This window comes from Carettochelys insculpta, chromosome 6 (assembly GCF_033958435.1).
Source record: "Carettochelys insculpta isolate YL-2023 chromosome 6, ASM3395843v1, whole genome shotgun sequence".
Lineage (NCBI taxonomy): Eukaryota > Metazoa > Chordata > Testudines > Carettochelyidae > Carettochelys > Carettochelys insculpta.
Window position 1 is genome coordinate 114,151,113 of NC_134142.1, and position 14,163 is coordinate 114,165,275.

At 44.9% G+C, this 14,163-nt stretch overlaps 1 protein-coding gene across 1 annotated transcript in view; it reads left to right on the top strand.

Annotated features, from left to right (window-relative positions):
- CDHR5 (cadherin related family member 5) overlaps positions 1-14,163 on the top strand; it is a 32,936-nt gene that overhangs the window by 13,319 nt on the left and 5,454 nt on the right. Inside the window, exons 9-13 of the mRNA XM_074998554.1 lie at positions 152-249; positions 1,146-1,352; positions 3,151-3,267; positions 6,223-6,295; positions 9,935-10,156. Of these exons, the coding sequence (XP_074854655.1) occupies positions 152-249; positions 1,146-1,352; positions 3,151-3,267; positions 6,223-6,295; positions 9,935-10,156 (717 nt within the window). The remainder of the gene's footprint in view (positions 1-151; positions 250-1,145; positions 1,353-3,150; positions 3,268-6,222; positions 6,296-9,934; positions 10,157-14,163) is intronic.

The window sequence follows — 14,163 nt, forward strand, 5'->3', positions numbered from 1 at the left end:
GTCCAGCCCTAAAGCCTGGCAGGGGCAAGAAGGAGATGTCATGGCATGTAACATGTGAGCCAAAGCAACATCTATTAAAGATCTAGGTACTTCAGCAAATGTCTCTCTCATGGTCAACACTAGACCTGACTAACCTTCCCATTTTCTTTAGGAAACAAGGATGATGTATTCTTACTGAACAGCGATACAGGGAATATAACGATGAATAAAGCAGCAAATACTTCAGGCACATTCATTTTGCAAGTCATGGTAAGTCTGCTGACATCCCAGAACCCATGTTTCAGCTCCTGAACTTTTGGCCACCCAGGACATAAATAGTTTTACATGTGCTAAGCATGCAGTGTTCAGCAGCTCATTCCCACAAGGAAAACTCCTGCAAGGATTTTCAGTGGCAGTTTTAACCTGTATAATGATTACTGGGTTGTGCCATCAAACCAGGGTGTAGGAAGCAATTGTAACGGAAGAGCCATCCATTTGGGTTAAAATGATCATAACTCAACAGAGAACTAGAGCTGCGGGACATGAGCATGATCTGTGTTTGTGCAAAAACAAGAATTTAATCAGCCCATATTAACAAGCTCATTTTCCAAGTAAAATATAAACAATGGAAAGTTAAGAGTATTAACCCATTTTTGGAAGAAAATCTGTGCAAAGCTTTCGATATCGGGCTGTAAATACAGCTGCTGGTGGAACCCCCTGATCTTATGTAGCACAGCTGTGTCTGCTAGTTCGGATCATCCTGCCCTCATAACATTTTGCACTTCCATAGCTCTTGGCACTGAACAACTGAATGTGCTTTACAAATAGAAATTAAGCGTCAAGTGCGCGCACACACACACACGCACGCACCCACCCAGGTAAGGTGTGAAAATTTTATGTTCGGGAAGGTTGAGGGACTTGTTCAAGATCGCAGAGAAAGCCAGTGGCAGACACTGGCCTGGAGCGCAGCTGTTCTAAGCATCCGTCCCCTGCTCTAAAAGTTATTTGGAGGCCTATCTTAACTTCCCCTCCTGGGCCTGATCCAAAGCACATTCAATCAACAGAAAGATTCCCTTTCACTCTACTGGGTTTTGGATCTGATCCCAGAGCCTCTTGTGTCTGATAACACCAAGAGTTGTGCTTTTGTATGGTCTCTTGCTCCATAGGCTACTCAAGTCAACAATGCACAGAGATACTCCTTCACCAGAGTTGAGATCAAGGTCATCACTAAAAGTAGCTACGCGCCGTACTTCGTCAGTCCCAGGTATGCAGGGACAGTGTCTGCTGGGCTGCCCACTCTCAGCTTGGTCATGGAGTCTGCAGCACCTTCAAAACCTCTGAAGATCTTTGCAGCTGATGATGACTTCCCTGATGTAAGAAACGGGAAAAGCCTGGTCTCTTGCCTCACAAGCTTTGTGTGTGTCTCTGGAGGCGGGGGTGGGTGGGAGAGAGAGAGACAGACACCCCTGGCACGTTTGGTAGCAGGCACCAGCGTTTGCAGCGAGCTGAACACTTGGGTGACACCCAGGAGACAATCAAATGCCGCGCAGCTGATTAGCAGACCACCCACAACCAGCAGCATGTATTTCAACTGGTGGGGCACATCTGCACATGCCTCACTGCACACAACAAAGTTTATTCTGCACATGGATGGCAAAAATTAGAAGGAACATTGGCAGGCATCCCAGTTCAGAGCATCTGCTTTGTTCCCACCTTCTAAGAGCCCAGCAGTTGTCCTGCTTCTGCCACACAGCACCACGCGGCGGGTGTGCAGGTGGGTTTAGCCTTTTCCATGCACATCTGCTGCTTTGCCCATGGCACCGTCTGACACCATACGTACTTCAGGACCCTGATGCTAGCTGGGCCAATGAAGCTTTTCCTACTAGAATCCAAAGAACACAACTTGAGGGGCAACCTGATCAAGCTGGTAGGAAGCTGCTGTTGGCCTCCCCTGTGACAGAGAAGCCCAGAAATCCCAAGTCAGGATCTGGTAGGCTTCCAGTCTCACTGTAAGGCCCACCACTTGCTCATATGTCACAGGGTGCTCCGCTTGAGGGGCGATAACTGCTAGGAGCAAGAGAGGATAGGTGTTTGTCTGCAATGACATGAGCCACATGAGACAGAGAGGAGATTGTCAGCTCTCACTCGTGTGAGGGCAGGCAGGAGCACAGGATTGGTACCGATGAGGGGCACCCCACGCGGCTTGGATGCAGTATTGCAGGGTTGGGTTTTGCCTCTCTTATGCCCTCTGTTGACCACTTCTTCAGGCCTCCTGTAGACTGCCTCTTTCCAAGTCTTCCATGGCCTGACCCTCCAGCCATATCTCCTCTGAAATGCAGCCTCCTTCTCCTTCCCGTCAGTCCAAATAAATACCTACTTGGGCTCCACTGACTTACACTGCTTTTGAGCCCCTTCCTGCTGCCCTATCCCACCCCCGAATTTCTCCTACATGCCTTCCTTCCAGCAGGCTTCCCCTCCCCTGCCTTCCCCCAGGGACCTCCCTGCTTTTTGCCCCATGCAAACCCACCCTACTCCCTATCGGTCTTCCCGACAGACTCCCGCAGACCTTTCCAGAGAGGGAACTGCCCTCGTGAATCTCTGAGGTCTCCTTTCCAGGGTGAGGTCACAGCTTCACTTAAATGGGCCTGGCCCTGTGGTTCCACAGCTGGGCTCCATCACTGTAATTAAGCTCCATCACAGACAGCTGGGATCACTAACTCTCTGCATCACCAGGGAGGCTGAAGGACTGCTCGGCTGCTAAGCCTAGCTTGCTTTAAAGAGCTAGCCAGCCTGTGCCAGGACCAAGACCAGGCCTGCTGGCAGGTCTGGTGGCAGCCATAGCCCCAGGTCCTTTACATTGCCACCAGAGTCCTACATGGTCTGCTTTGGGCAGCTCTCAGGGCTGTCAGAGGATAAGGAGGCCAGCACAGTGTATTCCAGGCAGCACTGAGGTCTGGCTACCTGAGCCCCATCCTTTCTGGGAGTGTGGTGCTGGGCCTCCTCAACAGGACCTAATAGCCCAGTAACATTTTATGGATACAGCAACAGCCACCCCCAAGGACTCGTTTTTATAGGAGTAAGGGCTTCCCTCACTGCTATGGGCAACAATTTCTGTGAGAAAACAGACAGCCAATGAAGCTGCTTAACTCACTTTCTTATCTAATTTTTCAGAAAGTCAACCCTTCTATTGTATATAACATTCAAAACAGCAGTAATTTCACCGTAACCAGAGATGGACTTGTCCTGACGAACACAATGCTACCATCAGCTGCAACTATAACAATGCTGGTATGTTGGCTTTCCTGATAGGCTGAGGATAATTATTTGTATAGGTTGAACCTCTATAATCTAGCACCCTTGGGACCTAAATGGTTTCAGATGTGAGAATTTGCCAGACTGTGGGAGGTCAACATTGTCAAGCAAGGAGGTCAATATTGTCAATATTATCAACACTTCCACTGCTTACTAGGCTCCTAGGGGGTAAATTATGGCTAAACAACATCACAAAACATCAAGAGCCAGGACTGGTGGTTGGAAACAAACTTTGTGGGACTGTGGGAAACTCAGCCACACCCATGATGTGGTCATCTGGCTAACTAAAAATCATGCTGGATTATGGATGTTGCAGGACAAGAGAGTTCTGAATTACAGAGGCTCAACCTGTATTATTGGAGCTCCTGGGGTGCATTATGAAAATAAAAAAATTAGTCCCTGCCCAGAGACCTTACAATAGAAACATACGGTAAAACCACAGTGGGAGTTAGTGAGGTCAAGATAACAGTGATCCTAGAGCATGTTTGAGGACTATTTGCAAAAGGCAGGCAAGAAAAGTATTTTCATTCTTGCCCATGGAAAAGTGCACGCGCGCGCGCACACACACAAACACACACACACAGTTTCTAGAGTTTTTCAGCAGAAAATGTCAGCTTTTCTTTAAAAGCTTCCCCAAAACTATAACCTGGAAGATTTTCATTTTCCCAGTGAAAAGGAAAAAAAGAAAAGGAAAATCGGAGTTTTCACAGAATTTTTTGTTTCGTCAAAAATCCAATTTGCTGCAAGAAAATAATTGACAGATTTCAACCATCTCCACTGCCTACTAATTATTGCAAACCCAATGTTAAACATGCATAGAATTTAATGTCAAGGGAACAATATCTAGGTTCTTGGAATAATTTAGGACCCAGCTAAAAGGTGGACTGTGAAATGAACACCATTAGAACTGTACATTTCTGATATGGATCAGCACTTGTTGGGAAGGTGAAACACTAAGGCTGTGGCCACACTCGTCCCTCCTTTTGGAGGGCCTATGGAAATGTGGCACTTTGGGATATGCTAATGAGGTGCTGCCATGAATAACCAGATGGGAATAAGGGGCTTTTGAAATCAGGGGGTCATTTCAAAAGGCCCCCAGCTACATGGGCGGCTGCATTTTGAAACTGGCGATTTTGAAGTGCATGAGGCCGCCATTATGTTAATGAGGCATTGCATATTCATGGAAGTGCCTCATTAGCATATCCTGAAATGTCACATTACCATAGCCCCTCCGAAAGTAGAAACAATTCTACGAATGACGCTCTGTTGCGTAGCATTTTTGCTCTGAGCTGTAGCCCTCAAACATCTCCACAATATAATAGTAAATTGCTTTTGTATGAGCTTGGCTGTCCCAGTGAATCTGTTGAGATGAGATGGGCATACAAAGTTCACAGATTTTCCTGGACCACTTTATTTTTAAATGCAGAGCACAGACATTATTTCAAATGCAAGTGACCAAACTGCACAAATTATACTTGCCCCTTACCAGTATGCCCAAAAGTCATTTGTACATGGAGTTTTATTTGCATACAGAAGGTTCAGACAGAGAGGGGCAAAGTTTCTGACACAGGTTGAACCTCTCCAGTCCAGCACCCTCGGGACCTGACTGATGCCAAACGAGAGAATTTGCCAAACCGTGGGAGGTCAATGTTGTCTAACACATTGCCAACACTTCCACTGCTTACCAGGCTCTTAGAAGACGTCCGGGGTAAATTAGAACTAAATATGAGCACTGAAAGCCAGGACTGGTGGCTGGAAACAAACTTTATGGGACCATGGGAAACTTGGCCACACCCATGATAAATGCTCATACAGCTAACTAAAATCAGGGCTTTTTTTGTGGCAGTGTGTGCTGGTACTACATACTGGCACCTCCCCATCAATGTTCTCACGACTGGGGGTCCCATGGCTGAGGCTGCTGGCAGGGCTGTGTTCCCCAGCCGGCTGTCAGCTGCAGGGCTATCAGAGTCCCGGCTTGCTGTGCAGCGGACACGAAGCTGCCATCGGGCCAGGAGCCAGAGGCCACCCCCAGCCAGCTGCACAGCAGCGGGGGGCCTGGAGGCTGCTGTGGGGCTGAAAGCCAGGGCCGCCATGGCAGAGTGGGGCTGGGAGACAGAGCCCCCGCTTGCCCTGCAGCAGCAGGGGCCAGGAACCAGAGCTCCCACCACCCTGCCAGCAGTCTGAGCTGCGAGAACCCCAGTGGATGGCGGGGGGGGGGGGGCGGCAGGAAGCTGGCTGAGTACCGGTTCCTCTTTTTTCGTGAAAAGGATCACAGACTAAAATCATGCCAGACCACAGACGTCACCAGACAGGAGAGTGCCAGATGAGAGGGGTTCAACTTGTAATTAAGCATCTGCCTTCCTTAGATGCACAAAGTCACCAATGACTCAACTGGAAGTTATGTCCAAAGGGACTGCTGAGAGATAAAGCCTTTATGCAGCAGAGGTAGTGAACAGGACCTCCAATAAAGCCTTTTATTCCTCCCCCACCTCCTTTGGGCAAGAAAGGTGACCTACACCTTTGAGTCTTCTCAAAGGATAGGCCTTTTCTGTCGCACTGCATCCTCCTGCCAGTGCTGGACTGTTCCCTACTGCATTTCTGGGGGAAATACAGTCCAGTGCTTAAAGCACTGGACTGGAACATAGGAGATCAGAGTTCCGATTCCACTTCTGCCATACAACCTGAATGAATTTGGGCAAGTTACTTTCCCCCTTCATGCTTCAGGGTCCTCACCTATGAAGTATCGAAGTGAACGATTCCCCACTCCACAGTTGCAAAGTAGATCACAAAGAGTGTTACAGAATACGTATAATGTTCCTCAGCTGGGAGGTGTTATGGGAGTGTACAGAGAATAATTACTTCAGGGGATATTTGGAGCATGAATGCATGTAGCAAGCAAACCAAGATCATCTCCTGCTCATGTCCATATAGGCTACTGCTACAGATGAGGAGAGCCTGCAAGAGGCAAACACTGTGATCACAGTGGAGGTAACACCTTCCAGAGGTATGTTGGGCATCCCATTATTTTTCATTTCTCAAAAGGAGATATTTCACCTTGCTCTGGGCAGCCTAAAGAACACAGACCACACATTAGAAACTATGCTCCCTATTCAAAGACCATTGATATCAACTGCAAAGCTCCATTCTTTCCAGCTAGAGTGGGGGAAAAAAGTGACTTTCCCAGCAGCCATTCTGCACTTTCAACCTCTCCCCAGCCAAAGTGCTAGGGATTCAGCGTTTTCCATCTCATTTTCCTTTTCCAATGTTTTTATCCATGCAACTAGAGCTGGGATCTCGTAGTGCTTCATTTTCTCGGTTGGAATGAAGAAGGATGCTGAATCTTGGGGCAGATGGGAGTCCCAATGGTAGCCTGCTAACGAAGTTTTTCCTAGTAACAGAGAGGTAGCTGTGTTATTCTGTACTCCAACAAAACAACCCAGCAGAAATGTAGCATTTTAAACACTAACAAAATGATTTATTCAGTGATGAGCTTTCATGGGACAGACCCACTTGTTCAGATCACTTTCATTTCCAATACAGACTGACTTATATAAGTACAGAGGACCAAAAAGAAAAAAAATGCAATAAAAACTGTCAAATCAAATAGGATAGAAGGAAGGGAGTGAGAGGTGGAAGGATGTTACCTGTCCTGTCTGAGATAATTACGAGCATCAAAGAAAGGGAAGCAGTCTTTGTAATGTGTGAGGTAGTTGATGTCTAGTTTTCTTTAAAAATGTTGCTCTTACTTCTAAAAAGAGAAGGGAGACCAACAGGTCCGAGCGTACAACACTTCACCTTGATCTCAGCAGCCCCCCACTCAGGCCAAAATGAAACTAACTTCTTGACCTTTATCTCTTACTCATTCTGAGCTGTAACTCATACAGAACAGCCACAGGACAATCCATAAAATTCTTCACGTGGCCCCTTGGCTCTGTGCAGCTCTTCAGAATATGATTGTTTGAGCATTCTATACTTGTTAGCAATTGCTGTTGGATATAACTTACAAGTTAATTCGATCTGAAGCTTGTGGAGGAGCTCCTTACAGTTTGCAGGAAGACAGACCAATACTGCACATTAAACACGCGGAGCGGGTCAGAAAGACTAGGTCACTTCACCAAACAGACGCCTTGGTTGATATCTTATTACACTTTGCAGTTGATACCCTGCATCACCTCACCTCTGAAACAATGTTTGGACAGCATCAGCAGAATGGTGCTTAGACATGGACAGAGAGATATGACAAACCAAGCGGTCAAAGATTTTCTTTAGACATGCCCCTACTATTTTTAGGGTACAACCATGGACCTTGGATGATAAAGATATAAAAGGAGCGATCAAGGAAGATAGTGCCATTGCGGAGCGATTAAATGATTTCTTTGCTTCAGTCTTCACGGCTGAAGATGTTACAGAGGTTCCTAAATCTGAGCCAGCCTTTTTAGGTGACAAATCTGAGGAACTCACTCAGATTGAAGTGACATTAGAGGAGGTTTTGGAGTTAATTGATAAGCTGAATACTAACAAGTCTCCAGGACCAGACGGCATTCACCCAAGGGTTCTGAAAGAACTCAAATGTGAAATTGCGGAGTTATTAACAGTGGTTTGTAACCTATCCTTTAAATCCACTTTGGTACCAAATGACTGGAAGACGGCCAATATAACACCAATATTTAAAAAAGGCTCTAGAGGAGATCCTGGCAATTATAGACCAATAAGTTTAACATCAGTACCAGGCAAATTAGCAGAAACACTAGTAAAGAGTAAAATTGCAAGGCACGTAGAAGAGCACGAATTGTTGGGCAAAAGTCAGCATGGTTTCTGCAGAGGGAAGTCGTGTCTAACTAATCTATTAGAATTCTTTGAAGGGGTTAATAAACATGCGGACAAGGGGCACCCAGTGGACATAATATACCTAGATTTCCAGAAAGCCTTTGACACGGTCCCACACCAAAGGCTTTTATGTAAATTAGGTGGTCATGGGATAGGAGGAAAGGTCCTTTCATGGATCGGGAATTGGTTAAAAGACAGAAAACAAAGGGTGGGAATAAACGGTAAATTTTCACAATGGAGGAGGGTAACTAGTGGTGTTCCCCAGGGGTCAGTCCTGGGACCGATCCTGTTCAACTTGTTCATCAATGATCTAGAAAATGAGTTAAGCAGTGAGGTGGCAAAGTTTGCAGATGACACCAAGTTGTTCAGGACAGTCAAAAGCAAAAGGGATTGTGAAGAACTACAAAAAGATCTCAGCAAACTGAGTGATTGGGCAGCAAAATGGCAAATGAAATTTAATGTGGGTAAGTGTAAGGTAATGCATGTTGGAAAAAATAACCCAAATTACACGTACTACATGATGGGGTCAAATTTAGCTACGACAGATCAGGAAAGGGATCTTGGAGTTATAGTGGATAGTTCTCTGAAGACATCCACGCAGTGTGCAGCGGCAGTTAGTAAGGCAAATAGGATGTTAGGAATTATTTAAAAAGGGATCGATAATAAGACAAAAGATATCATACTTCCCCTATATAAAACTATGGTACGCCCACATCTCGAGTACTGTGTGCAGATGTGGTCTCCTCACCTCAAAAAAGATATATTGGCATTAGAAAAGGTTCAGAAAAGGGCGACTAAGATGATTAGGGGCTTGGAAAGGGTCCCATATGGGGAGAGGCTAGAGAGACTGGGACTTTTCAGTTTGGAAAAAAGGCGATTGAGGGGCGATATGATAGAGGTATATAAAATCATGAATGGTGTGGAGAAAGTGAATATAGAAAAATTATTTACCTTTTCCCATAATACAAGAACTAGGGGACACCAAATGAAATTGATGGGTAGTAGGTTCAAAACTAATAAAAGGAAATTTTTCTTCACACAGCGCACAGTCAACCTGTGGAACTCCTTGCCCGAGGAGGCTGTGAAGGCCAGGACTCTATTAGGGTTTAAAAAAGAGCTTGATAAATTTTTGCAGGTTAGGTCCATAAATGGCTATTAGCCAGGGATAAAGTATGGTGCCCTAGCCTTCAGAACAAGGGCAGGAGATGGATAGCAGGAGATAAATCACTTGATCATTGTCTTCTGTTCTCCTTCTCTGGGGCACCTGGCATTGGCCACCGTCGGCAGACGGGATGCTGGGCTCGATGGACCTTTGGTCTGACCCAGTATGGCCGTTCTTATGTTCTTATGGGCAAACATCTGCAGCTTCACATGCAGACAGATATTTGCAGGCACAAAAACAACCATACAGCTACAGATGGTTTATCTGGATGAATGCAAAATTTGCCTGCACAAAATATTGCTGGTGCATTATGGATGCCCTTTTAAAATATGGCTCCATATGTCTCCTGCTGATTCTTAAGATGTATGCTAGTCCTAAACATGAGTAGATTTAAAATTCTGCCTATCCACTAACAATTCCACTTTAAAAGAGTTGCAGGGAGGGTGAAATTTTACCTCCCTCTCCAGTCAGCAGAGCTGTCACCAGTCTCCATTATTTATACTGAAGCAATGTGGCTTGTATCAATCACCACCTGCGTTACTTTTTACTTTGCTTGGATGAACAATATGTTTTGCCATTGTCAAAAACAAAACAACATGACATTGTAGCTAAAAAGTTAACCAAACTCACCCGTGGCACCTCTTGGGTCTCTAGGTACAACTACTCTTCCTTCTCCTACCACCATCACCACCACCACTGCTGCAGCTGGGACAGGAACCACCACTCCAAAACCTTCTGGTTCATCATCAGCTTCACCTTCTGGAGTAACTAGCACAGCTTTGACAGCTGACTCAGGACCAACAAAGTCCACTTCTTCAGTGATCCTGACAACCAGTAATGCTGGCACGCCTGGGCCCACTGGGCAGCCTGTGACAGGTACTCCCTCGGGCTTACTTACCCTCCTCTTGTAACTGCCACAAAGCCTGTAACCACATAGTTTTCTACCACCCGCAGTATCCAGCACGCAACCGGGGGGTGGGGGGGGGCCTTCAGAATTCAGAACCACTAAATCCCTCTCATAACAGGAACAATCCAGCACCAGGAGGAACTGTTCAATCCACAACTTTGCCATCTTCCCCATCTGGCAGGCCCAGCCCCTCCTCCTCCATCAACTCCAATACCAGCAGATCTCTGCGGCCATCAGATCCTGCATCTTATCAAGCATCCTTCACAAATACTCAGATGTGTCCTACTCACAATTAAGGCTTTCCCTGCCCCTCCCACACCTGCGCTCAGCAAATTCAATTTTGTTCTCGCTGTCCATTTCTGATTTGCCTTCTTAAGAATGGGAGAGGCTTCCAAGAAGGTCCCCAAAGAACTTCTGCAGAATTGGTGACTCAGTAGGAGGCATTCACCCTTTGGGATCACTATTCCTCAGCATAGGCTCTGACCACTTGGTGTCTTGAACATCCCATGTCACTTTTTGCAAGAGGGGAGGGAAAGTCCAATTTGCATATCTACTGTTTAGTGCCTAACCAAAAATCCAGTGCACCGTTTACTAGCTATGACATTCTTCATTTCCTGGTCTCAAATGTTGCACAGTACCGTCATGTGCTGAGAAACTGCTGCGTTCCCAAGGTGATTGCAAGTCCGTGCTGGAGGAATGGACTCCTCTGACCATGTGGCTTATAAAATGCTTTTGAACTTTTTCACACTAACTAACTTTGAAGGAGCTCAAGTATGAGCTGCATTACTCCAAGTGCAGCCATCAAGGGCATTCTGGTTCAGTGATTCTGCTCCAGCTCACAATTCTGCTAGTACTTGGGAGAGTAGCATTTGATTGCCACTGACCAGAAGTGATCAAAGAAATTTTGGTGGAACCGTATATTCTATAAAAATATGCATTTCTGTAAAAATAAAAGTAACACCGATTTTGCCAGAATTTCATTTCAGGAGGGGAAAAAAATCTGACATTATCAAAAAATCCTATTTGGACATTTCTGGAATAAAATGTTTTGATTTTGTGCTTTGAAGTGTTCTATTTTGAATATTTAAAATATTATATTATCTATATATTGCTCCTTACTAATAATATAGTCTGCATTTTAATAGAGCTTTTTGAAAAATGGTCAACATTTTTGTGGAAGAAAATTCATTTCTGCTGGTTTTGGAAACTAAACAATTTCTGGTTTATGTGAAAAAAATTCCAACAAGAGGATTATTGAAACTTTTCACTTTCCAAGATTTTCAGCTTTCTGGAAAAATTCAGTTTCTCTCACTTTTTTTTTTTTGGTCTTTCTGTGTCTTAGTTTTTTACTCTAACGGAGATTTTTTTTTTTAAATGGTTCCACAATGATTATAGGATATAATCTATCAGATTGTAGCTTCATGCCAGCACTGTCAAAATAGCTGAATAGCTCATCTAGCAAAATGTGCCAGACCCCATCCTAAACATCACAAACTGTGAAGGTTTTTTCCCAGGATCACTCAGCTAGCAGGTCTCAACCGGATGTTGAATGGATTCAATGCTTTATTCATTGGTTTTTGGATCACCGCAAATTATCAGCTTACCTGAAGATTCCCTCGCTGCTACTAGGCTGCTGATTCACTAGGTTCTAGTTCCAACTGGTCTAATGTTGTCTCTTTGCAAGCTTGTCAGTTGCTTCATCAGAGCTAAAACTGTGAAACAGCAATCTCACAGGCAGCACGTGGGGATGGTTTTTTAACTGCAGCTTGCCCATCTCCTTGAAAAAGGTCCTTGCAGTCTTTTAGAATGCTGGACAGGATGCCTGGTGACTGTTCTTCCTCTTGTATCACCTGGAGAATAGCCTAGTGATGCACTGCAAACAAATCCAGGGCTTGCACTGCTCTGTGACCTACCAGCAGCTAGTGTTATTGTGTGTCAACTACTGTAGACTCCCAAGGATGCCCACAAAACAGGAGCAGTTCTCGTAGCATCAGGTAACATTTTCCCACAGTTCTCAGAATGTCAGTTCATGGCGTGACATCACCAGGACATGGCCACATTTCTCCAGTCTAACATCGCTATTTCACTATTGTGGGGATTACATTGCAGCTGGCTTCGCAATCCAGTTGAAATCAAATTGGTCATTGAACCAATGTTACAGCAGCAAATAGAGCAGCTGAATGACCGAGAGCCTTCTGCAATACAAAAAACACAGAGGGTCTTCAGATCTACTGAAGTCACACTGCAAATATACTCTTCATTGGAAGCCTCTACCACCTCCAGTCATAACATGTACTGCTGCTTCCTTCTTCCCATGGTAAATGCATCTCTGAGATGAAGCGGTTCTGTTTCCCCAGACTCCTTGCAAGATTGCCCATTGGCTGGGCAATTTCTTTTTCCCTTTTTATGTTGTTTCCAGGGTGTGTACACTGGACAATGAGGTCTACATTCTCCTTCGGCCTCTCCCTGTCTGCTTCCTGGGTGCCTTTAGTTTGAGCCTCTGTATTTGTTCTACTGTAATGGCTATTGTTATTTTGATATTTTCCCTGGACATTTCAGCTGTTCTTGCTGTTTGGAAGCATTTCTCTACAGTTAGACTGTTTCCCTCCACAGTCTCTCTTGTAAGTTGGAATCAAGCTTCCTGTAAATGACCCCATCTGTAAATGACTGCAAAGTTATGTGTGAATGCTGAAGTTCTCAGCTCTGTAAGGGATCTATTCTCTCATCAGCTTCTTGGTTTTGGGTAGAAAATTATCCCTCTCTAAGTCTCCTTCTGCCTGAGACCACAGTACTTTAATCAGCCATTCCAGTGTCTCACTCATTTCTCAGATGCAAAGAGGTAGTAAAAATAAAGTTTTACCTGTTTTTTCAGCTTCCTTGGTCAGTTCTTTACAGAACTCAATTCTTCCTTCCACTGCTTCCTAGCTTGTGCAAAGATTTGTGTGTGGAAACCCAGAATTCCTAGAGGCTAAGGCCCCTCATGCTGCCGAATTATTCTGTTTCTAGGTGCTGCTTTGTTTGCCTGTTAGTCATACCCTCTTCCTTGCTATGGATCTCACTAGACTGACTCTGCCACACATCATGTATCGCATTCTGGGTAACAACATGAGGGGAGTTCATGTTTTTAAAACTAAACTGTCTCTATAGTAAGAGCTAGCTGCAGCACTAGCAGAACCATTCCAACATGTACACACACACTGGGTTCTTGGTGCCCCCAAGAGCAGGTGTTCTGAATTCTTCACTCCTGCAACCTGTGCTTCCTTCCCCAAGTTCCAGGCTAGAATGGGTACTTCCATTTTTAGGTGCCCACACAGTTAGACTGATGGGCCTTATTTTCAGAAAAAATGAGTATCTCCAGCTCCCAATGACTTCAGAGAGGCTGAAGCACATGCAACTCCCTCTGAGGGGGGAAAAGAATCCCCCCCTCACACACACAGAGCAAGTTACCAAGTGTGGATTTGGGTGCCTATAATTAGGTACCCAGATTTTTTTAAAAAATGGCCTAAAAAGTGTCCAATTGAGAACCCAGAAACTGAGTCACCCAAACATAGATGCAACTTGGAAAATTTGACTCTTACCGTCTATTTATCAAACAAACACCACACTGATTTTAAGCAGGGAAATGGTTTCACCACTATATTAAAATATGGTGGCATGGAGTACTTAAAGTAACAGAACGATTGCACTGTTTTCTGATATACACAGTGTATTTCAGAGGGCCAAGCAAGCTCTTTCAAAGGCAAGGAGGAATGATTCACTAGGCCTTTTCTTTGTCTAATTGCTCTGATTCCTATCTCCAAAGTTGGTTTTTGGTGTCAACGGATTTATATGATACAGACCAGTGGGTACTTTAAGTATGCGATGCAAAAACCATTAAAGAAGTCAGTGGAATAGTTACACTATCTTTTTATGCTCAATTTATGGAAATTAAAGCTGAATGGGATTTTAATTTCTAGGACACATGCACTAAAGGGGA